General features: G+C 38.9%; 1 protein-coding gene across 1 annotated transcript in view; it reads left to right on the top strand.

The window, feature by feature from the left end:
- The first annotated feature begins 1,491 nt into the window (after positions 1-1,491).
- Positions 1,492-27,792, top strand: part of Abca8 (ATP binding cassette subfamily A member 8) — a 96,542-nt gene continuing 70,241 nt past the window's right edge. Inside the window, exons 1-4 of the mRNA XM_023713973.1 lie at positions 1,492-1,717; positions 14,264-14,365; positions 23,796-24,003; positions 25,889-26,053. Coding sequence (XP_023569741.1) covers positions 14,270-14,365; positions 23,796-24,003; positions 25,889-26,053 — 469 coding nt within the window. The 5' untranslated portion in view covers positions 1,492-1,717; positions 14,264-14,269. The remainder of the gene's footprint in view (positions 1,718-14,263; positions 14,366-23,795; positions 24,004-25,888; positions 26,054-27,792) is intronic.

Here is a 27,792-nt window from a genome sequence, read left to right as displayed (position 1 = left end):
AGTTTGATCACTGACATATGCATCTTCACAAGTGTTGTTAAAATCATTCTACTTTTGCCAATTAATCTAGAATATACCAGATAGAAGTTACATTACAGTTTGGATTAAAATCATAACAAAGTAAATCAGAGTTTGCATTAACCAGCTTTCCATCACCGCAGCAAAAAAGATGATATAGACACCTCAAGGGAAGGCGGAGCTACTGCAGCTGTCAGTTTTAGGGGCTTCAGTCCACATGACTTGGCTCCGGGATGGTGAAGTTGGGGCCTCCGGAGCACGTACTGGAGAAGGCTACTCATCTCGGGCCACCAGGAATCCCAAGGAGAGAGAGACCACAAAGGCTAGAATGAAACAGACCCTTCAGCATGGACCAGTTACGCCCTTCCTCCAACTGGTCTTCACCACCTGACATTTCCATCATCTTCCAATTACACCACTACCTGGGACCCGAGCCTTCAACATAGATGCCTTTGCAGGACAGTCCCACCCAAGCTGTACCAGAATGAAACCTATGTTTTCTCAGTCTTACTGATGACATTAGTCCTCTATCCACATATCAAATGTTGTTGTGGATCTGGATATAACCTGAGTATGGACAAATTATAAATCCAAACCTATCATGTCTTATTTTATATTATACTACTGTAATGTCATAGGTATGTGGTCATTTCTACCTTTACTTATGCTATTTCTTCTTCTTGGCAAAATTTCTGTTCGATCCCCAATTCTAAATACTTATGCTACTAGGTTTTTTTGTTTATGAGCAGGACTTTGACAATCACAGAAGGCCAAAGAAAGTTATAGTTCCCCTTTGTGAGTTCCCACAGGCACAGGCTCTGTCAGTTTGTCCATTCCGTTTCAGCTTTCCTGAGCTCAAGCTGTTGTTCTTGAGCCACTTCTGCTTCTTCTGTACTCAGAGCCTCAATAAGGCCAGGATAAATCTCTTTAACCTTTATTCCCTACTATAAACTATCTGCCTAACTATCTGATTAGCTTGTTTATCCATATTTGAAGCTTTTTTTCATGTATTTGGTGCAGGGTCTACTGGGTGTTCAGGGTCTACAGGGTGTTCAGGGTTCTCGCTACAGAGATGGGACTCATAGTGATCCTCCTGTTTTCAGCCTCCCAAGTGCTGGGATTACAGGCACAAGCCACCACGCCCAGTCTCCATCACTGTCTCAGTGCACCCTGGGGGTGGGGCCAGCACAGCACGCTGGGGATCAAACCCCGGGCCTTGTGCTTTGCTTAAGTAGGTGCTTTAGTCCGTTGAGCTATCTGGCCAGCCCTGCTTATCCATATTTTAAAAGCTGTGCTATACATTCAGAATCTTACCACCCTTTTCCTTCTAAAATAATATGACAATGTCCCTCTTCATTAAAGGCCAATTGATCTGTGATTTGTTGACAGTTTAGGAATGTAGAATTTCCTCTGTCAAGTTTCACTTTTTCATGGGATACCACCAGACCACCCAGGGCCAATTCTAGTGCTCTGCAGCCGGAGACTGGCTAAATGTCAGTGAGAAGACAAACAGCTCAATAGCGATCCCTCGCTGGCCAGGCTAACAGAACTGAGGTCACAGCTTGCGTCCGAAAGCAGCCTTCACGGGACCTTTTCCTGTATGTCCTATGCTTAACCAAATTCTAGAGAAGGGGTAGAGACCAGAAGAGGAAATATGTGCGTCATTGTCTTCTAAACACAAAGACCAAATTTCTACAAAGTAAGTTCACTATGTGTTTCTGTTTTGTATTGTGGTTAGTTTTCTTTGGGTCTGGAGAGATTTTTTTTTTTCTTTCTTTTTTTTTTTTTTTTTTTTTCCTATCACAAAATTAGTTTCCTGAGCTGAATGCTAAAGATCTATGGAGAAATTATTTTGAAAATTGAAAGTTGTTTTGCAGTGTATTAATATCTGATATCCCATATAAGATAGATAAAAAGCACTGAACGAAAATATGTTGTTTTTTTAAAAAAAATGTTGTTTAACCCTGATACTGCTTTAAGTCAGAAACTACATGTGGAAATAAACTGAAATTGGCTTTTAAAAATTGTGAAGAACATAGAACCTTTTCTTTTTTTTTTTTTTTAGAACATAGAATCTTGATAAATGGTTTTTAACCATGAGTTGTTTCTAAAGATATAATTATCTACTGTTATCACCAAATAATTTGAAGAAATTTTGGGTAGAGGTTTCTGTGACTTTGAGATGGCTACCAAGAGTGCTTAGAGAACTATTTTATTGCCTGTTTCCTTTCCTTCTCACACTATAAGAATTTAAAAAATGTATGGTGCTTTTTAGAATCTTCTATGCTTTGGATGCTATGAGTTGAGTGTGAGTTTGAAACACATAGGTTTTTGTTACACGGGTTCTTTGGAGTGTTTGTAGTAAAGAGAGTGTTTATAGTAAATCATGCTTCTATAGTGTATTTTGTTGTGAATTTCCCAAGCAGGAGAGGGGGACAAGCAGTCATTCCAGTGGAAAAACTTGCCACAATTGCCACATGTCCAGTAAACAAGTCCTGTTATTGATCTCTTTGCCAGCTACAACACAGGTACCAATTGGGGGTGCATGGCAACTGACCTAATCTGAGGGGTCAGAGAAGTTTCTCCATGCTCTGTTGGGCCAAAACTGAGTCTGTCATGAGGAGACCATGCTCCTGGCCAGCTTAGCTTCTTCTGTTACCCTGCATGAGCCCCTTTACAATGTCACGCCGAATGTCCTGCACCAAGAGCCGCACTTGGGGTCCCTCCACCCCTTTTCACTGAGAAACCTGACCTAGTGCAATTTTGCTCTTTGAATTGTCTGTCTTTCCTGCCTCTATTTCCCCATGGGATTTCTGACCAATTTTGCTCTACCTGCTAGACTTGCCTCCCGGCCTCTCTAACCATCTGCATGCAGGATCCTCCCACGTGCAGCACTCTCTGACCCTGCTGTGCCTAACACACCTCTCATTGGATCTGGCCCCTGGCGTCCTCACCGGAGCTTCAACTCTAGGAAAAGGTCCTGCTCCATGTGTGATCCTGTCCCTTGTGGAGCATGAGAGCTGCAGGCGAGGACACTCTCACTCTGCATTACAGTAGAGGGGTCCACAGCAGCCACGTGGTGTCCATCTGTGGCCAATATGGTATTTGTGTAGATGGAAGAGAACGCCTCTGTCTGAAACCATTACTTAAGAGATGATTGATACCCTTCACCTTGCAGGCACTGACGTGGCGGTCAAAAGTCCTGACCACATCCCAAGGCCCATTCCTGCAGTAGATGAGTAGCCCAGAATCTCTTTACTTTCTATAAACACCTTCACTATCCTATTTTGTCCCACAGAGAAGACCATTTGAGAGCATGCACACCCAGCTTTCAGGAAAGGCTCCATATAGCATGTTCATGTAGTTTGGGCTGACTGGGTCTTTGGAAAGATGTAGCTGTTGTTCTTGCTGTTATGCACTAAGGTGTTCTTCCAGAAGGTATCGTATGTCCCTGCTGCAACAATATAGAGATAGATAGATAGATAGATAGATAGATGATAGATAGATAGATAGATGATAGATAGATAGATAGATAGATAGATAGATAGATAGATAATCATGTGAGTGTTCTTTATTCAGTGTTCACTAGGCTAAAACAGCTCTTTGCTGCTGCTCAGCTCACTGGTGGTTGATGTAATAGCCATGGAAAAATAACGGTGCTCTCTGAAGGCGATTATAGGTGAAGTCTGTGGGATATGTCTGAAGTGAGCCAGGCCCTCACATTAGATAAAGGATCCTGGGTTCTTAATTCAGCAGAAGCTAATCCAGGCCCAGGGCAAAGTCTCCACTCTCCACCTTAAGCACAATCCTATACCTCCCCACAGAAGCCAGAGTGTTCCCTGGCAAATGTAAGGAGCCATTGTCAGCAACAATAAATTTATTGTATGTGTACTTTAAATTAAAAATTAAACTACATTTCTATGTGATAATGATCCAGAATAACTGTACTATGCTTTGTGTCTAGGTACCTCCCCGCCAAAGCCTCATGCAGTCATGGGAGCAGGCTTTTCAGAGGTATCTGAATCTCGAGTCTGTGATTCATTCATGGTTCAGTGCTGGGATTAAAGGTACAAGAGTTGTACCTTCCCAAAGGCAGGTAGCTTGCATAAAATGTAAGAGATACAGAGAGGCTTTTTTCTTCTCCTTCCATTGTTGCTTTTGCTGTCCTCCATGGCTAGGAATGGTTGCCCCTCTGCCGTGTGCTACTCTGCCTTGGGGCCAGCCAATTTTGGACGGAAACCTCTACAAGCTATGAGCTTAATAAGCCCTTCCTTTAACTTTGGATGTTGAGTATTTAATTTCAGCAACAAAAGAAAAGTGAGTAAGACAGGATGGAATCTGACAGAGTGTGAAAACATTCAGAAAGTATTTACAATAGGTGATCTTTATGTAGGTATAGTAAAAGGTGTTAAGGTTTTATACAATACCTTACACTTTCTGGGAAATTCCAAAGTTAAAAGAAGTCATTAAAAGGATATAAGTAGCTCTTACATCTTTTGACAGAAGATAAAAGCAAAAGAAAAGAAGAAATATTTCAGTTCAATAAGAATTGGTAAGAATACAGACAATATGCTAAGAAGAGAGAAAACTAAAATCAAAAAGGATAGTTTTATTTTATTTATTTGTTTATTTATATTTATTTATTTATTTGCAGTACCAGGGATTGAACTCAGGACCCTGTGCTTGCCAGGCAAGCACTTATTCTACTGAGCTATCTTCCCAGCCCTAAAAAAAAAAAAAAAAAAAAAAAAAGAATAGTTTTAGCATAAAAATAAAATTTAGTGACAGACCTGGCCACCCAAAGCAAAAGTTATGCATGATTTAATTAACTTCCTTAAAATATTTCTATAGAGCTGGTGAGATAGCTCAGCGATCTAAGCACCTACCTGGCAAGTGCAAGGACCTAGGTTTGATCCCCGATACCACATACTGTGCCAGCCCCAGAACCCCGGATGTGCCATGCTGGCCACTGAAATCTGGCGCGGTGGCGCCCGCCTGTAATCCCAGCACTGGGGAGGCTGAAACAGGAGGATCACCATGAGTCTGAACTGCATACTGAGACCCTGCACCAAATAAATAAATTCTTTTTTTTTTTTTTTTTTTTTTTTTTTTTGGTGGAACTGGGGATTGAACTCAGGACCCTGCGTTTGCCAGGCAAGCGCTTATTCTGCTGAGCCATCTCCTCGGCCCCTATAAATAAATTCTTTAAAGTACTGCTATAAATCAATTTAAAAATCTAAGCATACATATAGTTATGACTTCTTAATGCATTAGTCAAGTATTTTAAAATTCAGCTAAGAGTTAAAAATAAAGAAATAGCGCACAGATGTTAGCATAAAGAAAGTAGCGTTTTACATTGTGATGAGATGTAGAAGCAATCTGCCTCCGCAAAGGGAGCATTAGAGGATGTCGTATGCAGCCAACTAGCCTGTAAACGCAGCTGCTGGACCCTAACGGACCGGAGAAGGAGCCGCCAACCCTCTGATTAGAGTAGAAAATTTCAATAAAAATCAAAAAAGTAGGAAGAGATACTGAAGATTTGAGGAATAGAATTAGAAAGATCAATCAATACGTACAAAACCCTCAATCTAAATGGTGGCCTACATGTACTTCAATTGCACGTGGAGCCTTACTAAGTATTAAAATATGCTGCACCAGCAAGGAAATGTCTAGGAATCTCAAAGCATCAATAACTTACAGCAAAGTCACTTCTCTGATCATACTTTTTCGGTCAAAAATAAAAAGTCACTAAAAGCAAACTTCAATGTCAGGGAAGCCGTAAAGACAGTCCTTAAAGTAGCACATATCTGTAGTTGGTTGTACATTTACATCGCATAATAACAGTAACAAGACCAACAAATGACAGGTACTATATGCCTGGGGTGCACTCTACCGGCTCCTGATCTTGGATCGCTTGATGACATCTCTGGAGCTGGCTGGCTGTGCCCTGCACTGGGTGACCGAGGTGATTCAGCTGGGCATCGCATGCCTTTTACCCGCCCTCTGGTCAGCCCAGAACTGCTCCTACAGCAATGGCAGAGGGAAGAGAACAAATACACTCAAGACCCCCCAGTCAGCACACCACACTTGCTACTGTAAGAGGTAATTTAATTCTTTTCCTTACATGTAAATAGGCAGCCAGCCAGGGGCAGGACCTTAAAGCAGTTGGCCTGTGAGCCCCTCAATGCAAACAGCAGTTACACAAGGTTCATAGATAACTGGAACCATCTACATAGCTAAGCTGAGAGACAGAAAACAAACATGAGGGGAAACACCGAGTTGAGATAAGGGCAGGCAGTTGGGTAGAGTGGAAGGCACCAAATTAAAAATTGCTTCCCTGTATCGGGGGTGGGCCTGGGTTTCCAAGAATGCACAGATACTGAGTAACAGATTTTTCTTTTGAACTCTGCTGTAGGAAGACTGAGTTTCAATTGGTTATTTTAAACCCACGGGGCCACTGGTGATAGGCGACCACTGGACGCTGAGCAAACTCCTGCCCTCTGCTTATGACAGACACTGGACCTTGGCCACCTGTTTCCAGGCCCCTCCCAACGGGGACCTTTGTGTCTTCTCATACTTCCAGTCAACACCCCCTTTAGATGCTTCCCGGCCTGCAATTTTCCTTCTTCCACTCAGAGAGACAGCAGCCCACTTTGGACAGTAATGTGGCCTCCTTGTGTGGGTCAAAGGAGTGATCTGTTCTTATGGGACAAGCGCCAGAGCTGCCAGCTAAGGGGTATGGAGGAACGCAGAGGCGAAGAAGCAGGGCCCTGGACACAATCCTTCATATGAATCGCTCACCCGATTCCAGAGTCCACCTCCTTAAACCACTATGCTAATATTAGTAAACTACTTAAGCCAAGCAGCCAAGAGAAAACACAGCAGAGCAAATTTCCAAAAAGCAGTAAAAAAGCAAAATCAAATAAGAAGAGACATTAATAAAACAGAAAACATAACAAATGATCCAGTGCTGTCTCTAAGGATTGCTAATACAAAATCTAACAAACTAATCAATAAAACTAGAAAGAAAAAAAATAGAGACAGGGTAAATATATAAATGCATATATGAATATAAGATTCTGTAAATTATCTTATAGAGATTTTAGATCTTGACACTTCATTCTGGTAAATTGGAAATATATATATATATATATATATATATATATATATAGCATACTTTTACAGTGAAAATTGCCCCAATTTCATCAAGGTGAAAGAGAAAACTGAATAAACTGACCATTATCCATTAATTAAATCTGTGTTAGCTTATAACAACAATCTACTTTATTCTTATCTCAAGATGTCAAGCATACAAGGTTTTATTATTAAGTTTGCTCACTTTTGGGAAGCGGGACATCCTGTGTGTTGCAAACGGCACAGGAAGACTGAAGTAGGAAACGCTACCCTTAGGAAGTGAGCTTCAAAATTAGAAAAGAATAGTGAACAAAAAGTTGAATCACAGTCCACTGTAATTTATTTATTTTTTCCATAATTTTATTAAGAAACAAATAGGAATGAGACAGTTTTAAATCAAATTGGTAGGACAGTTTCAATAATTAACACATTGCATACTCTCTTCCTAGTGATTATTTGCTGTACAAGGTGCGGACATGATATCCTACTTACAAACACTATTAGAACAAATCCCTCTATTCATTAAGAGAATGTAACTATATATCTTTCTTAACCATTTTGAATACACAGATACAAAATGGACATTCATTTATATATCCCCTTTTTTGTTTAGTTCCGTCATTTGAATCTTATAGGTGTGTTAACTCAGCAAAATATTCTAAAAGAGTCCAGTAATCCATTATAGTATTGGGTCTTCCGCTTGACTGGCAATGTCAGAAATTGTTGACCTGAGTCCCCTACAGCTCAGTATAACAATATGGCTTTACTTCTTGTACTTTATTTTTATACTTTTCTGCTAGATGGTTAAGACCAAAATAAAGCAAGACCTATGCCACAAGAGTTGTAGCTTTTGGATCTGATAAGGTCAGTGAAATCCCCTCAGGATTAATCCTGAGATCCTGTACCTCAGATTGTAGATTCTTTGTCTGTGTCAGCCATGTGGATGAGTCAGGGCCATTGCTTGGCCAATGTGCTCTCTGTGAAAGCCTGAGAGAATGTTTTCTTTCCATGTGACTCTCCTTAAGTACACTCTACATCATCAATCATTTTCCTCTTTGGCCGCATAATCTCCTTGATCAGAAAATTTGGGACACTACTGAGTTACATGACCTTACAGTACAAGATCTCATATGTCCTGAGTCTTAATTGACCATCATCACTGTTACTTATGACCACAAACAATTCTAAGTAAGATACTGATAAATTTAATCCAATTTTAGTTTTAAAAATCCTCATGATAAATTATAATATTCTCTGGGAAGTACAAGAGCATGTATCAATCTAATTTACACACTGGCTGATCATACTAGACATAATCGTAAAAGGACATATAAAATTATTAAAATGCAAAAATCGCAAAGTTCATGAATAAGTCAAAACTTTAGGAAGGTAAATCAGCAGTTGACATTCCCTATCCTGATTTAAAAAAAAAAAAAAAAAGTGTACCAAAAAATAGCAAGCACTCAAAAATTCAGTACTACATGTAAGTTCAAGAAAAAATCCACCCAATATCTACACAGAAATGTACATTAATAAGTCAAAACTTTAGGACAGTAAATCAGACACAGACATTCCCTATCATAAATAAAAAAAAAAAAAAAAAAGTGTACCAAAAATACACAAATGCCACTCCCAGTGGTAAGAATTCTGTTATCTTCTCTTAAGTCAAGAAGACAAGGAAATAAGCTATAATCTCCAATTTGTTGCTCTGGCCTTATTGTTTTTCCCTAACCACTGGGATAGGAGATGACGCAGGAGATTAAAGGGTTACTTTCAGATGATGCAACCAGCTAATGTCATTGTTAGAATTTAGAAGATTTTATCTTTAAAATACACTCATTAAAAAATCACTGATGTTTTAAAATATAAGCTCAGTATGCAGAATCAGAGGCATTCCTGATGATCAGCAATTATTAGTGCCCAAAATTCATGCGTCAAAATGCTGGTCATGACCCATCAATTTTAGTGAGTAATTTTGATACAAACATCCAATGGATCTCCTGCAGACACTCTAAAATGCTGTGTACACCCCTGAGAGGAAGTCTACTTGGTCTTGATATATATTATCTTTTTGATGATTTGCTGCTTTGTGTTATCAGTACTTTGTTGATAATTTGCATGCCTGTGTTCCTTAAGGAGGTTGGCATGCTGCTCCGACCCGCCCCTGGGGCCGCTGAGCCTGCGACCGAGTCCCAACGTGGTGTCGCATGCCTGCTATCCCAGCGCTGGGGAGCCTGAAAACAGGAGGATCACTATGAGTTAGAGCTGTGTAGTGAGACCCTGTACCAAACACATAAAATGGGGGGGGGAAAAAAAAAAAAAGGAGATTGGTGTGTAGTTTTAGGTTTTGCTTGGGTCTTTTTCTAGTTTTTGAACCAGGTTAATGGGTGCTTCTAGGAATAACTGGATGTACTTCTTCCTTTCCATCTCAATAAAGGTTTTAAAGAGTAAAAATAAATAAATAAAATAAGTAAAAATAAAATGTTATATACTATTACCAAGTACATAAAATAATGTTCATGCAGAGGAAAACTCAATATCATAAAAATGTGATTCTCCCTGACAGAACATAATGTTTAGTGAAATTATAATTGGATCTTCATGCATTTCTTTCTTTTTGTATTTTAGGAAGGGTCTACAGGGTGTTCAGGGTCTCACTACTAGGTAGGACTCATAGTGATCTGCCTGTTTACAGCCTCGCAAGAGCTGGGGTTACAGGCGTGCACCACCATGCCCAGGCTCAATTACTGTCTCAGCATGCCCAGGGGATGGGGCCGGCACGGCAGGCCCAGGGATCGGACCCCGGCCCCTGAACCTACTTGCAGGTGCTTTAATCCGCTGAGCTATTTGGCCGGCCCTTCATGCATTTCTTCCAAAAATTATGAAAACCATTTCTAGGAGTCATAGGAATGTATGCTAGTGACTGTATATTAGGCTGTGAAAATACCTTTAAGCAAGATTATTTCATGGCTCAAATACCATAAAGTATGTTCTTGCTCATTAATTGGTGTAAAGCAGGCATTGCTAGTCAGTGGTTAGTCTTTGTCTCAGGATTTAAGGAACGAGGTTTGCTCCTTCTCCTGCTTCACTGTATTCTAAGATAACCTGACAGAAAGAGGAAAGTAGAATGGCACATCTATTTCTTAAGATTATGATTAAGGGCCAAAGAGATTGCTCAGTGGTCTTAAGCAAGTTTAGGCAAGCTTAGAAAGGATCCCCAGCACCACACACAGTGCCAGCCCTGTCCCCAGGGCAGCCTGAGCTGGCCATAAAAAAAAAAAAGAAAAAATATGAAAACTATCACATAATTCTGTGGCTTACATTCCTTTGGCTAAAAAGAACCATTGTGTTATTATATAAGAAATGTAGCTTTGATCTCAGGGGGATAAAAAGAAGACTAGCGATCACTCAGTCTCTGCCACAAATGGGAATTACTTGGTGATAATATATAACATTTTAGTGTCTACAAAAGATCCTTTGAATATTTGTACTAAAATTGCTCACTAAAATTGATGAACCATAACTAATGCCTTGATGCTTTGCCTGTGTGTGTTAGTAATTGCTGATCTTCAGACATGCTACTGATTCCTTACTATACTTAAGACAGTTCAGAAGACACTGAGAGTGGCAAGGCATTTCCCAGCACTTGGGAAACTTTGTCATGAATCGCTAGTACCTAGACTGTGTGTAAGAAATACACAAAGCGATTACTTGAAAGGACAAAGCATTTCAAATGCATACATATGTAGATAATGTAAATACAGCTATTATATATATATACACACACACACACACACACACACACACAAATCTCGTATATGAATTAGGAGGTCTAACAAATGAATAAAGAAAGAAGAAATCATAAAATAATTGGTGGGAGGATAGCTTGTCTGACAGATGAAAAAAAAAAAAAAAAGAATATCACCAACAATGTCTTGGGTTATTGCTTTCTATCTTCCACAGAAATTAACTTAGATGAATTAAAGAGCAAACTGGTAAAAGCATTTGAACTATTACAAGAAACTAAGAGAGCATTTATTAGCAACTTAAAAAAACAGAAGTGCTTTTTAAACAAGGTCAGGGAGAAAGCTATTAAATTTGACTAAATCAAAACTAAGTTTTCATACAATAAAAGATGAATCAATTTCAGGGTGACAAAGTGAATGAAGTAGCCACACAAAAGTTTCTAGAATGATAAGGAGCTCCTAAAACCTGATAGGATGAAAAGACAACTACATGCGCCTGCCAAAAAGAAAGCTTGTTTCCAGAAGAAATCTAAAGAGGCATTGCATTGAACGTGTGAAAAAAATGTCTACCTTGCATGGCCAACAACGCAGCGCCACTTCCGATGCTCTTCCTACGTACTGCGCAGACATGAACATACGCAAGCTTTCATCTCTGGGTTTCCAATACACTCTCAACTTCCTAAAGCCCCATGCGCCTGGACCTCCTTACTCTCTGTTCTTCTACGTCAACCCTATCAATTGACTTGTGTAGCTTTTTGCCCAGTTCAGTGCTTGAAATATAGGAAGAGCAAAGCTAAAATTCTTGCTCTGGCCTCAGTATCCAGCAGGTACTATGGTACCTGAGCTTTTCTATGGTGGGTCTTCCTGAACATGTTTTCATTTCCCTACCCACCAGCCAGTTCCCACCTGTAACCTGTTGGGAGGTGGTGGGTCTGTGAGAGCTTCCTCTTTCTGCCTTTGTTGATAGTCTTCCTCTGGTCTGTAACTGTGCAGCATCCATGAAAGAGCAGTTCAGAGCATCTTGTAGATAAGGCCCGTAGCAAGCACCAGCAAGGATGAAGAAATGGTAACATTTCCACATACTTCACATAGTAGCACAAATTTCTACAATTATTTCAGAAAATTCATATGTTGCTGATGACTCTGTAATCCTTCTTTTATTCATAGGATTAACCACAAAAATATATTCTTTTTTCCATAATTTTATTGAGAAACAAATAAAAAAATATATTCTTGAAGATGGAAACAAGAAGTTAATATTTTAAAATAGAATCCTCTGCGTCTTAAATGCTGGTGATTTTTCTATCTCAATCCTCAATTTTTTTATAGAGTGACAAGTCAGTTTTCTATCACTGGTGAAAAGAAATGTTGCAGCTTTCTCATGAGAAATTTTTATCTATTGTAATTATGTCTACTAGAAACATCAAGTGTCCTGTGTAATTCTCTTAGATGGATTAATTCCTAGAACATATAAGTTAGTCAGTTTATTAAACCAAATGTTACAAAGATGTTATATATACAAGGACGTATTTACTGAAGATAAGATTTCGGGTCAGGGATATAGCTCAGCAGCATAAACACCTGCCTGGCAAACACAAAGTCCCAAGTTCAATGCCAGGTACTGAAAAACAAAAAGTCCTCAGATAGAACTACCTATACCTATTCTATCACCTCTACCCAGGGGCAGTCTATCATCCTGTCACAGCCTAAACCCACCAATTCTAGGGACTCTGTCTGAAGTTAAGACGTGTATGTCTGCACACAATAGACAGACGCAATCAGGGGGTGGAAACCACGCAAAAATTTAAACAAAGGGACAGGAACACAGATTGTTAAATAAGAATAGGATAAGTGAGGAGCTGGAGCTGGGGAGATGGCTTGGCTGTCTAAGCGCATGCCTCACAAGCTCAAGGACCCGGGTTTGATCCCAGCACCACATGCTGTACCAGTCCCAGAGCCTCAGGCGTGCTGTGCTGGCCAACAAAACCCAGCATGGTGGTGCACACCTGTAATCCCAGCCCTGGGGAGGCTGACACAGGGGGATCACTGTGAGTCTGAGATGTGCAGTGAGACCCTGTACCACATAAATAAGTAAATAATTTTACCAAAAAGCCTAGGATAAGGACTAACTATAAAGATGGCTGAAGAACTCAGAATGTCATCACACAGAGAGAATCTCTATGGAGGAATGAATGGGTCTGGAAGCATGAAGTGCTGACAAGTTGGATAAAAGGTGATTGCAGCCCACTGAACACAGAGAGACTGGAGTCTCCGCAAGTCGCGGGCACCAGGATGGGTGCTCTGCCTTTGTAGTGTGAGAGCCAAGGGGGTGAGGTGTTGGGGGTAGGGCTCCCCTTGTACAGCACCCCAGGTCCACGGCTACCACTAGGCAGGGCTGCCGAAAACAGTGAAAGCTGTACCCTCCAGACTAGTTGCATGGAGAGAAGGCATTCATATTCTCTCTAAGAGAATATAAATACAAGTCGCTTCTTCCAGAAGTTCCGCTATGGGTGGGATGCAGTTTGTTATCCAAGTGTTCATGTGTCAGACACACAGTCGCCAGTGCAGTGTTGTTAAGTGACAGAACCACAGAGATGGGCTTGGTGGGCCTCATGGAAGGACAGGCGTTGATGCTGGTCTTGCGGGATGAATCAGCTCCCATGAGAGCACACGGCTCTAAGGCACGGCCACCATGGACTTGGGCTCCTCTGCAGACTCTCAGCTCTGTCTCTGGGTCTCCACCGTGTGGTCACGCAGCCAGGGTTCCTTAGCAACAACACCAGTGCATTGGTGTGTGAGTCCATCGACCACCTGAACCGTGAGTCAAATAAACCTTTTCATTTTATGAAGTACTCGATTTGGATATTTTGTCATAGCAATGGAAAACAGACTTAGAAAACTCTTCTACAGACAAAGCACAACATCACACAAGCTTATGAAAATAAAGGGGTCATATTTCTTTCCATAGCACTGACTGCGACAGATAAACTTATATTTAAGAGGCAGTAAGAGAGCGTACCAAAAATAAATTATGAGCCAGGTGTGGTGGCCACACCTGTAATCCCAGCACTTGGGAGGCTGAGGCAAGTTTGAGACCAACCTGGACTATAGAGTGAGCTTAAGGCCAGCCTGAGCCACATAGCGAGACCCTGTCTCAAAAAGATGATAAATTAATAAATAATAAATTATGAAGCAGTCTGAAAGTGGGGCAAACATGGAAGTAATAAAACGCTTACTTGAAAACCGGCAGGTTCTAAGCACTCTCTAGAAATCTGGAGATAATAAGCTATGCTTATCTGGTTTATATGATATTGCTTTATTGCACATTTAATATTTACTTTCTCCTATTTCTTCTCATTAAATAGGGTAAAATGAGTAAGAGAGAGATAAATGCGTGCCAACAAACTTGGGCCTTGCTGCACAAAAACATCCTCAAGAAATGGAGAATGAAGAGAGAGACCTTAATGGTATGATCCAATATCTGTATCTATCATTTAGTGTTTAAGACAGGAAAACATACGCTGTTGAAAAGTGGCTGTGCTTTTTTAAATATCTCCTTCAAATCAAAAATATAAAGAGGAAAATCTTTGCGTAGTAGAAAGAGTGGTTTCTCAGGCCAAAGATCTGTTTCAAGATGTTCCAGTTGGCATAGACCCATAACTTGAGATCTAAAAGCACAAAGGTCATTGAAAATCAAAAATTCAGGAAGTGTTGAAAAAGCAAATGTTCACACTGCTCACTAGTGTCCCCACAAAAGAGTTAAGACAGTGACATTCTGACGATATGGCAAAAAAAAAAAAAAAAATAGACACACAGAAATAGGTAACTGAATTTTCTCTTTTCAATTTCTCTTTCTGAAAGTAATGTATTTTCTTCTAAAGAAAAATAAAACAGAGCTGGGGAGATAGCTTGGCAATCTAAGCATCTGTCTGGCAAGTGCAAAGACCTGGGTTCAATCCCCGGTACCACATGCCATGCAGGCCCTGGAACCCCAGGCTCACCACACCAGCCCTAAAATCAGTTGTGGCGGCATACGTCTATAAACCTAGTGCTGCAGGGGCTGAGCCAGAAGTATAACTATGAGTTCAAACTGCATAGCAAAACTCTGTATGAAATTAATTAATTAATTTGTATTTCATTTTATTTTTTTCTGTATTTCTTTATTTTTTAATTTTTTATTCATTTTAATGAGAAGAAATAGCAATGAAACACTTTCAAAGCAGATTAGTAGGACAGTTACAAAAAGTAATACATTGCATATTGTCTTCATAGTAGTTATTTAGAGGATAAGATGCAGACATGGTATCATGTCTCAACAATAATAGTACAAACCTTTCTTCTCATTGAAATAAGAGAAAGTAGCTGTATATCTATCCTATTTTGTATATGTATTTTTTACTACAAAATGGTCCTTTATATTCCCCTCTTTTGTTTTGTTTTGTCAGAGATGGGTGATCCATTGCTGTTAGATAAGCTGTATTTGGATAAGTGTTTAAAGGACATTTTCCCAAATACAGCTTATCTAACAGCAATGGATCACCCATCTCTGCAAAAAAAATAAAATAAAATAAAGGACATCTTCATACTCAAATATTATATGTACTTGAATTCAGCAATATAACCCAATATACCCCAGTAGTCCATAATAGTAGTGAGTTACCAGCACCACTGGCAATTGTCAGAAGTTGTTGACATGAGCCTTTAGAGCTCAGCATATTAACATAGCTTTACTTTTTATACCTTATGGTTATTCTTTTCTGATGGATGGTTAAAAACAAGTTAAAGCAAGACCTATATGAATAAAAATGTAACTTTTCTATCTAACAAGGTCAGTCAAATCCCCTCAGGATTTACCCTGAAACTATGTACAGCACCTTGTAGATCTTTTGTCAGTGTCAGCCATCTGGATGAGTCACAGCCATTGCTTGACCAATTTGCTCTCTGTGAAAGCCTGAGAGAATTTTTCTCTCTAGATGACTCTCCTTAGGCACACTATACATCATTGGTCACTTTCCTCTGTTGCCCCATAATCTCCTTCATCAGAAAATTTGGGGCACTACTGAGTTACAGGATGTCACAGCACAGGTTCTCTTATAAGTCCTCACTGACCTTGGAGGGGCAGGACCAAAATATCAGCTATCCTTGTAGCCCCTCTCTTTCTCTAATTTTTGGTCTACAAACTTTAGTCATTAAGCATCCAGAAGAGAGGATCAATATTATTATTACCCTGTAACAGAAGCAGTTAAGTTTAACCTCACTAGCTGTCTAAATATCAAATGCCTTAGACATAACATAAAACTGGTATTTTCCAACAACCACTGATATTCTAAACTTTAAATCCCTATAGAATGTGAGAAACCTACTCATTTTTACATGGAAATTTAGAAATCCAACCATACACAACATCGTAGCAGAGCAATCCTATCACATTTTTTTCTTGTCTCTTGGGTTTTTTTTATTACCCTTTTATTTTGCAAACATTTACTTTACTTTTTTTTTTTTTTTTTTTTGCAGAACCAGGGATTGAACTCAGACCCTTGTGCTTGCCAGGGAAGCGCTTATTCCACTGAGCCATCTCCCCAGCCCTCAAACATTTACTTTAAAGAGAGTATAGAAATAATTTCTATGACATTAGAAGCAGTATGCATGTTGAAGACCAAAATGATAGGTATATCAAGCATGGTTTTAGTATTACACATCGCTATACTCAGTGTAGTTGCTTAGTTCACAGATATCAGCGTATAGAGTTAGTCAGGGTGAGAATTCTACCCATTAACTGCTATTTTCAAAAACCTGTTGGAGATTCTTAGGACCATAGCCTTAACTATGTTGTTTATATAACAGTATGGCTTTTCCCCAGCCGTATTTCCTAACTTTTCTACTTCTCCCTCATTGTTGTTTAATTCTTAAGCTCTCGTTTTCCACTTAAGTGTATTATACCTTTCCATTTTTCTTTCTTCTTTTGAGTTCTTACCATAGGGAGACAATACAATATTTACATTTGGGGGTCTGCTTTATTTCACTTATGAGTATATCTTCAAGTTGCACCCACTTATGTATGAATGCCATTGTATAAACATATCACAGCTTTTTTATCCATTACTCATGACAGGCATTTTGGTTGTTTCCAAGATTTGGCTATCACAATTTATGGTGCTAAAAACATAGGCACACATATACCACTACGATATGATGTTTTCAGTACTTTTGGGAAAATTCTCAGAAGGGGGATAGCTGGATTGAGGGATTTCCAGTCCTAGTTTTTTAAGGAGCCTCCACACTGATTTCCATAATGGTTGCACCCGTCTACATTCCCACCAGCACTGAAGAAGAGTTCCTTTTTCCCCACAACCACTTCAACATTTGTTGTTGGTTGATTTCTTTATGATAGCTGTTCTTTCTGGGGTGAGATGGCATCTCAGTGTTGTTTTAATTTGTATTTCACAGATGGCTAGTGATGTGGAGCATTCTTTCATGTATTTATTTGCTTCTTGTATTTCTTTCTCTGAGAAGTGTGTGTTCATCTCAGATGCCCATTTTTGGATTGGGCTTTTAAATTTTAGGGCCCTAATGTTTTATAGTTCTTTATAAATTCTAAATAGAAGACCTTTGTCTGAGTGCTTATTAGATAAGATTTTTTCCAAATTTCTAGATTGTCCTTTGACTGTGTTAGTAACTGATTTTGATGTGCAGAAACTTCTCAATAAGGGGCTGGAGAGATGGCTCAGTGGTCTAAAGCACCTACTTAGAACAAGCTTAGCAAAGCATCGGGGACTGCGGTTCAATCCCCAGCACCACATGCCAGCCAGCCCCGCCCCCTGGTGGACTGAGCTGGCCACACACACCACACTCTCTCTCTCTCTCTCTCTCTCTCTCTCTCTCTCTCTCTCTCTCTCTCTAATAAATAAAAAAAAATATATAAAAAAAGAAACTTCTCAATAAGAAGAGGTCCCAGTTGTTAATTCTTTCAAGTATTTCCCATGCAGCTTGATTTTTGTTCATGAACTGTTTGCCTACCCTTATGTCTTCAAGATTTCCACCTACTTTCTCTTCCAGGAGATTTAGTGTTTCTCTTTTAATGTTTAGATCTTTAATCCATTTTGACTTTAATTTAGGTCAACTTTTAGTTTTTGGCATGTAGAGAGCCAGTTTTTTCAGCACCATTTGTCAAAGAGGCCGTCTTTCTTCCAGTAAGCATGTTCAACCCCCTTGTCAAAGATAAGATGGCTGAGTCTGTTTGTAGTTAAATCTGCATCCTCTCATCATTACACTGATCCTCCAGTCTATTTTTTTATGAATACCATGCTGATTTTATCAAGTAGCTTTATAGTATAATTTCAACTCAGAGATTGTAATGCTTCCTGCCTTGCCTTTGTTGCCCAGGATTGCTATTCTAGGTTTTCTATGGTCCAAATAAATTTTAGGAATGATTTCTTTAGGTCTGTGGGATATGTTGGTGGTATTTTCATATGGACTGAATTAATCTGTATAACAATTTTGGGAGTATGGCCATCTTCACAATGTTGGTTCTTCCTATCCAGGAGCAAGGAATATCGTTCCATTTTCTGAAATCCTCTACAATCTCTTTTTTCAGAGTATGGTAATTTTCACTGAATAGATCTTTGACATCTTTAGTTAGACAAATTCCTATTTCATTTCCATGGAGCTATTATAAAGGGTATTACTTCTCTAATTTCTCTCTCAGTGTGTTTGTTATCTGTGTAGAGGAATGCTATTGACTTATGGTATTAACTTTGTATCCTGCTATGGTACTAGAATTTGTGTATTCATTCTAGTAGCTTCTTGGTGGAGTTTTTTCTGTCTTCCAAGTAGAGTACTATATCGTCTGCAATGATGATAGTCCAACTTCTTTACCTGTTCTTACTCTTTTTATTTCTTTCTCTTGTCTAATTACTCTAGCTAATGTTTCCATAACTATATTGAATAAGAGTGGTGATAGAGGATATACTTGTCTTGTACCTGGTCTGAGAGTAAAAGATTTCAGTGTTCGCCAATTTAGAATTATGTTAGCACTTGGATTGTCATAGATGGCTTTTATAAGATGGAGGTAAAGGTCATCTATTCCTATTTTCTGTAGGACTTTGGACATGGATGAGTGTTTGACTTTGTCAAAACCCTTTTCCACATCAATTGAGATGAGCATGTGGTTTTTGGATTTGACTCTTGTTACAGTGTATTACATTTATAGAACTGTGTATGTTGAACCATTCTTATATCCCTGGGATGAATCCTGTCTGTTCATGGTGAATAATCTTCGGGATGATTTGCTGTATTCTATTTGCTAGGATTTTATTGAGGTTTTTTCATCTACATTCATGAGGGAGATTATCCTGTAATGCTCTTTTTCAGGGCATCTGGCTCAGGTTTTGGTGTCAGTATAATACTTGCCTTTAGTAATGATTTTGGGTGAATTATTTCCTTTTTAAGTTCATTGAAGAGTTTGCGTAGTATAGGGATTATATCTTATGTAAATTTCTTGTAGAATTCAGCTGTGAATCCATCAGGACCTAGACTTTATTGTCAGTAGGTTTTTTTATTACATTTTGAATTTCATTGGCTATTATTGGGTTATTGAGAGTTCTTATATCTTCTTGATTAATTTATAGTAACTTGTACCTCTCTAGGAATCTGTCCATTTCTTCTGTGTCTTCAATTCTGTGAGAGTAAAGATTCTCAAAATAGCTATCGATGAAGTTCTGAATTCCCACTGGGTCTGCGGTAATTTCACCCTTTTCATTCCTTATTGCTTGTATTTGAGTTTTTTCTTTCCTCTTTTTGTTGAGGTTAGCAAGAGGCTTATCAACTTTATTTAATCTTTCAAAGAACTAGCTTTTTGATTCATTAATTCTTTGTATTGTTTTCTTTGTCTTGCTTGCATTAATTTCTGCTCTAATCTTTATGATTTCATCCCATCTTTGGGCTTTGGGTTTGGTTTTCTCTTCTTTATCTAGACTTTTGAGTTGCAGCATTAGGGTGTTTATTTGTTCTCATTCTGTTTTCCTAATGTGTGAGTTCACAGCTATAAATTTCTCTCTAAGAACTACTTTCATTGTATCCCATAAATTCCGATAAGTTGTGCTTGAATTTTTATTGAGTTGCAGATATTGTTTAATTTCTTGTTTAATTTCATCTGTAAGCCATTTGTTGCTGAGGAGGGTGTTGTTTAATTTCCATGTATTTATGTTATTTAATTTCTTTATTTCCATTAAGTTTTTGTGGTTTCTTTTTCATTTCCAGTTTCATTGCACTGTGGTCAGATAATATGCATGGAATAATTTCTGCTTTCTTGCATACACTTAAGCAAGACCTATGTATTAGTATGTGGTGTATTTTAGAAAATGTCCCTTGTGCAGCTGAAAAAAAATGTTTATTCGGATGTGTTTCGGTGGAATACTCTGCACATGTCTACTAAGTCCATTTTTTTCCAAGTTCTGCTACTTTTTTCTAATTTTTTGTCTGGCTGATCTATCTTTTTGGGATAAGGGGGTGTAAAGGTCTCCTGTTAAGATTGTGGTATTGGATATTAGATTTTTCATGTCCATTAAGATTTGGCTCATATCGTTGGATGCTCCCATGTTTGGCGCGTACATATCTACGACTGTTACCTCTTCTTCTTGAATTTTTGCCTTAACCAGTATATAGTGGCCTTATTTATTTCATTTGATCATTCTTGGTTTGAAATTCAGACTGTATGCAAATAGGATTGCTACCCTTGCTTTTTTCTGAGGTTTTGGGGCATATAGTATTGTTTTCCATCCCTTGACTTTCAGCCTATGAATTTCATTATGAGTTAAGTTTGTTTCTCATATACAGCATATTGTTGGATTTTGCTTCCTAATCCACTGTGCTGGTCTATTTCTCTTAATTGGTGAATCGAGCCCCTTTACCTTGATGGTTATAATTGAGATGTATTGACTTATGATTGACGTGTTATTTACCTGCTGTGTAGGATTGGCCTTGTCATCATGAAATTCCTTAGTTGTTCTTTGTCATAGAAGTATTTCATTTCTCCATCAAATTTGAAAAAGAGTTCTGCAGGATATAGCAGTCTGGGCTGGAATTTGTTTTGTTTTGTTTTGTTTTGTTTTGTTTTGTTTTTGAAGGACTTGAAGTATTTTGCTCCATGCTCTTCTTGACCTGATGATTTGTGAAGAGAAATCTGCCATTATTCTGATGGGTTTTCCTTTAAATTTGACCTGTTTCTTTTCTCTGGTGGCTTTTATTGTATTGTTCTTGTGCTGCATTGCTGGGATTTTGATTGTTTTATGTCTGGGTGTGGTTTTAATTGGGTTGATGTTATTTGGAGTTCTATACACTTTGGTTGCATGAATATCAGATTATTTCTCGATATTTGGGAAGTTTTCTGCTATTACTTCTGCCCATATTCTTTTTATATCACTTGTATTGACTCCTTCTTTCTCATTGATGCCTATTAGTCTTACATTGCTCATCTCTGCATCATCTTGCAGATGTTGGATTATTTTTTCCTGCATCCTAGTTGTTTTTAAGAGATCTTTTGTTACCTTTTCACTAGCTGCAATGGTGTCTTCAAGGTCTGAATCTCTATCTCTCTTTCATTCAAACAGTTTTGCCAGCTTGTGATTGAGGTTTCAGTTTCCTGTATATCTCTTTGAATTTGCTTCATGCATTCTATTTCTTTCTTATATTGCTCATTCAAGGATTCCATGATTTTTTTTCATTCTCCTCTATTTTTTCATCAGTGTCTTCTTCAGAAGCACTTAGTAATTCTTTCATTAAATTTATCATATCTTTTTTTACTTCAGAGATTATTTCTGATCTTATTTCCTCTATACCTTTCTGCAGTTGTTTCTTTACTTCAGACACTGTTAATTCAGAGATTTCAGCTGTATGATATCCAATTTTTTCTATGCTAGTGTCTTCTGCATTTGTTCTGGGTGGGTTCAGGGCCTGAAAATGCATTTTGCTCCTTCTCTGTGTCATTTTGTATAGCACTGTCCTCTGACCTTTGGTGTAGAGCTTTGGTGCAGTTATTACCTTAGCACCTACTGAAATTCTTACCCAAAAGAGATTATGTGGTTAAAGCAGTTACTTTTTTTTTTTTTTTTTTTTTTTTGGGAACTGGGAATTGAACTCAGGCCTTTACGCTTGCCAGGGAAGTGCTTATTCCACTGAGCTATCTCCCCAGCCCCGACAGTTACATTTTTATATTTACAGAACCACAATTAGTAAAACTAATAATGGGTAGTGATATTTAGCAGTTGACAAACTTTTGTAACTGATGAGTCTGTATTTTAGACCATAAGAGCAAACATTATGTCTGTGTAGCTAAGCAGATATTAAATTTGGAATTTGTATTTAAATTAGTTCCCCTAAATTCTGTTTGATCACCTCCCCTTGACATACCTGGGGTCTTCCAGGCAGACTAGTTCACCCCAGCTACCTGTTGCCTCCTCTGTCGATCAAGAGAGAAAGAGAGATGATGCTTACGTAGGTCTGGGTCTAGCAAAATGTCTCAGCTTACCTGGTCTGGATCTACCAAGTTTGAACTCGTCTAGATGTGCCTGGCTTGGATCTAGCTGCAGTGCTCAGCTTCTTCCTGGTTCAGCCCATGGAAGTTAATCCACTGCACCTCTCTGGCAAGATGTTCAGCTCCTGGATTAGCTGGGTGGATCTGGCTCCTAGCCTTTCTGCAAGGAGTTGCGCCGCGGGGTTCCATACCAGGCCTGTGTGATGGAGAAGGTTCCCATAAACATGCAGATGGTCCCACACACATGCCGGGCCTGGGCTCTGGCTGGAAACAGCTAAATTAATTAATTAATCCATCATTCATTAAACAACAGGAGCGTTGAAAGCATATTTAGTGCCAACAAGAAAGTCAGCATTAGTTTATAATCCTACCTTATAATAAAGCCCTGGTTTAACTCACATATTTTCAAAGTCAGGTAGATATAGCCAGGTAGCATTTTTAACTAAATAGGAATTCTACTACATATACATTGTGAATTTTTCTAAGATTAAACATTTTGGGGAAAAGGTGATTTGGTATTGTTATTCAATAATGACAAATATTCAATAAAGTGATTTTCTTGTTTTGCAAATTTCCAAGATTTAAGACTCACTAATCAGGACAGCAATGCTCAACTCAATGATATTTTGTTGAGTTTCTGGTTCCATAATCTTGGCTAATAATCTGTGTGTCACCATTAAATGAGCAATACCTAGAACTGTCTCTTCAACACAGATTTTCAAGAGAATCAAACACTTTGTGCATGTATCAATATTGTGGCGCCGGCTGCGATGAATTTAAACCAGTCTGTCCTGTTGCATTTCTTATTTTCTCATAGTTAAACAGTACATGCTTCAGGGCTGGCCAGATAGCTCAGCGGATTAAAGCATCTGCTTAGGCAGACTCAGTGATCAGGGCTCGATCCCTGGTGTGCCATGCCAACCCTACCCTGGGCATGCTGGGATGACAGTTGAGAAGGGGCGTGGTGGTGCACGCCTGTAATCCCAGCATTAAGGAGGATGAAGAGAGGAGGATCACTACGAGTCTGATCTACAGAGTGAGAGCCTGTAGACCCTGTACTAAATACATAACAAGTGCATGCTTTATCTATGATGCAAAACAGAATAATTCAATTTCCTATTAATATTCTTAAAATTACTCAGATTGCTAAAATTATACTATGTATAATTGTTCATGTTGTGAGATATGCAAATTTTAAAACATAACATTGCCAAAACTATCAGAAAAGGATTGTACATCGAAGCTCATGACACTGCACCAACCAACTCACAAGTCTTTCTACCGGAGTCTGTGTGTCTGCTCTGGGCTTCTCACTTGCCAGCACTGGCTGGAAATTTTAATTTTCTGTTTCCATCTCCTCGGTACAGGAATGGATGAGTTCGTTGCTCCTCCTGCTGCTTTTGTACATACTGATACGTCTCAATGGTCATCAGTTGAAAGATTTTTCTTCATTGTCTGCCATGAATCTGGGACGGGTAGATTCATTCAGTCATAAATTTTCGATTGTGTATACACCCATCACCAGAGAAACCCAACAGATCATGAATACAGTAGCCAATGCCTCCTTCATGGCAGGTGAGTTTGCTAGCAACCCAGGGGATGTAAGTATTCGCTTCATTTGACTGCATATGCATGCATTTATTTCCATTTCCATTGATAAAATGATCTCAAACATCCAAAATTGTGAAGAGGAAAATCTAAATAGACAGTAGTTGCCCTTTGTTGAAAGTAAAAGGACAATACGCAACCTTGAGTGACTCCAACCTGAATACTACCCACCAATCAAGGGACTGCTATTTGGAGTGCAAATTCTCTGGACAGGAAAACCTGCTGATCTCACATGGGGTTTCACAAAGCACAGAGTACCAATATTATGTTCTCTGCAGAGGAGGAATGTTTAGGACTTGCTGACCCACAGCTGTGAACTGCCCCAAACATGGATGCTCGTGACACCACACCAACCAACTCACGAGTCTTTCTACCCGAGTCTGTGTGTCTGTTCTGGGCTTCTCACTTGCCAGCACTGAATCCACTTCAGATTCAAGAACATTTCCTTGCCTCAGCGGTCCTGAGATCCACCTAAGGGCCACCTACCAGCCTGATCTGAGTCGTGTTGGCTTTCATTTTCCATTTCATTGATATCGTCCTGAGGACCCCGCAGTCATGAACTTGTGCCTCTCCCCACGTTCATGCAGACTCCAGGAGTGTCCAGTACGTGCTGCCACATGCTAGACATCTACAAACCCTTCGTTCTGTGGGGATAGCATGCTAGGGCTCTGCAAGTGTAGTAACAGCATGCTATCTTGTAATAGTAGTTTGTATTATTGCATTGATATTCCACTAATATTCTATAATCGTATGTTTTATAAATTCATTTTATAAATTTGGAAGTTGAGTAAAAATGGGTAACTCATTCGTCACCACAAATCTAAAGAGTAGACTCAATAATAAAATCTAATTCTATCAAAATATGTGTTGCTGCTGCATCTAATTTTATCTTCAGCATTTCCATCCCAACTCAGGGCTTTTCTTGTATTCCTTTTTCTTTTCTTTTCTTTTCTTTTTTTTTTTTTTTTTTTGACGGAACCAGGGATTGAACTCAGGCCCTTGCGTTTGCCAGGGAAGCGCTTATTCCACTGAGCCATCTCCCCAGCCCTTGTATTCCTTTTTTTCAGTTTTTCAGTCCTTTTTTTTTTAATTTTTATTTATTTGTTTATTTGGTACAGGGTCTCACTACATAGCTTGGACTCCTAGTGATCCTTCTATCTCAGCCTCCTCAGCATGGATTACAGGAGTGTGCCACTATGTCCATTTTCAGGGCCACCTCAGATTCTGGGGCAGGGCAGCACAGCATGGGGTACCAGGGATCAAATTCAGGTCCTTGTGCTTGCCAGGAAGGCGCTTAGACCACTGATCCATCTTCCCAGCCCCAATTTTTCAGACTTAATAAACATTTTCATGGAAAAAAGTTTTCTTAGTGAGAACAACACAAGCACTCTACATTTTAAAAATTTTTTCACTGCTTTTTATAAAAATTATCATACTATCAATGTTTAAAAAGAGAAATAATGTTATATAGTTATTTCCAATCTGTATAAGACAATGATTTATAACTATTTTAGATTTATTAGAATTTGGACTTACTAGAAATCTAATTCTGTGGTGAATTCAATTGATATGGTATGGCATTTTGTGTATAGAAATTGACTCAATAATTACAGCGTATAAAGAAGAAATAATTAATTTTCAAGTACTCCTCTTGATTGTGTCTAGATAAAGCTTTAGAAATATCTCCTCCCGCCTCTCAGATTATTGATTTACTCTGAGTCAGTAAATCTTTCTGGTTTTCAGAAGAAAGTGCCGTAAGAGCACTTGAGCATCTCCTCTCACGGTTGAACGTCGCTGCTTGCAGCTGTCCTTCCCAGTGACTTACGCTAACTCTCCTTTCTCACCATGATAGACAAAGAAGTGGTGGGACTGCCAGAGAATGAAGATATTGAAGATTTCACAAGAAATTATCCTGGAGAAATAGCAGCAGTGATTTTTACTGATACATATTCATATCATCTCAAGTTCTTCTCAGAAGGAAGAATCCCAGTACAGAAAGAAAACAGTGACCACACAGGTAACTTTCCGCTACACTCTATTTCAGTCCTATCTCGGGCATTTGTGGGAACCAGTGTTAATGTCAAATTAAATGATCACTACCTGCTATGGTGACATCCGTGTGTCATTCCACAAATTTAGAAAGGATATCATTTTTGAGCATACTAACATATTCAACATATGATATCTACAAGTATTACAACCTTCACACATTCACACACACACACACACACATATACAATATATTATTTATAAAAATATATAGTTGTCCTAGATACTTGCTAAAGTTAAATTAAGTTGTTGCTCATGCATAAGATAAAACAAATTGCCCTTTAAATATCCAAGGAAACCACATGAGAGGAAAGGAATTCTCAAAATTCCAAAATGAAGAGGGCACCAAAGCTATTATTGACGCTATATGATTTTTGCCAGTCTCAGCAGCCAGAAGGCATTAGTTTTGGTAGCTGTATGGGAACGGAGAACTTAGGTTTGTGTGAAATGGAGATTCTTGCAATGATTTGGAACCTCTAGAGGCTGTATCAACCACCCCTTAAGAACATACAAGAAAAATATCAGCAGTAGGCAAGTGAAGAATTCAAAAATTTTGTCTTCCCTTGCGCTATGCAAGAAGCAAGGAGCTCTTCTCTGAGAAGCCGTGGTACTCAGTGGCCCTTCCCTAGGGTTGGGCTCTCTCTTATTTTGCCTGGTTTAGGAAATTTCAAGCAGCAACAGAAAGCCACCTCTGGTTGTGAGGCTCCAGGGTGCCTGGCAGCGGAGGCTATAAATCTTCTCTAGAAAAATGCAGGCTCAACTCTGACTCAAAGTTAAAATATCTCTGATATTTTAGAAATATAAAATAAAAGATCTGTGATATTTTATAAGTTTACTGTCCAATATAAACGTGAGACACTCTAAAAGAGAGTGAGCAGAATCAAACGGACTGAATCTAACTTTCCCTATGGAATTATAAAACTGAGAACATAAAATGTTCAACAATAAAAAGGGCCAGCCAAATAGCTCAGTGGATTAAAGCACCTGTCAGCAGGTTCAGGGGCCAGGGGCTCAATCCTCAGGCCTGCCAGGCTGGCCCTGTTCCTGGGGCACACTGAGTGGTGCACGCTTGTAATCCCAGCTCTTGGGAGGCTGTAAACAGGTGGATCACTGTCAGTCCGATCTAGTAGTGAGACCCTGAACACCCTGTAGACCCTTCTCTAAAATAGAAAATGAAAGACCAAATGGTAAAAATAAAAATAAAATGTTAAATAAGAGATGAAGTAAACAAACAAACAAACAAACAAACAAAAAACAAACAGGAAATGGGAATGATACTACAAAATGCAAGAAGCAGCAGCAATAATTACATGGGAATGTAATTAAAAGATAACATCAACTAATTAGCTAAGTAATAAGTAAATAATAACAAAACTTCTTCAAGAAAAAAATGTTTAGGAAATAGAAAACAACTTCTATGAAAAAAAATATAAAATTTAACTTTAAAAGACCAGCATGACTGGAAGGATGGAGCACTTCTAAGGACTTTCATTGTGCAGAGTTTTTACAGATTTTTCATTGCTGTATACCAAACTATCACACACTTCGTGACTTAGAACAATACATACTTGTCAGCACTCAGTTCTGCAGGAGAGAAGTCCAAACAAACTCAGATGCTTCTTGGCTTACTGGATCCCAAGGCCGAAAACAAACTCATCTTCAAGTTCCTGGAGAGAACCTGCTTCCCAGTTCATTCATGTTGTTAAT

Source organism: Octodon degus, unplaced genomic scaffold (genome assembly GCF_000260255.1).
Source record: "Octodon degus isolate 3935 unplaced genomic scaffold, OctDeg1.0 scaffold00033, whole genome shotgun sequence".
Taxonomy (NCBI): Eukaryota; Metazoa; Chordata; class Mammalia; order Rodentia; family Octodontidae; genus Octodon; species Octodon degus.
The sequence above is the reverse complement of the archived record's forward strand: the minus strand, read 5'-3'. Positions and strand labels throughout refer to the sequence as shown.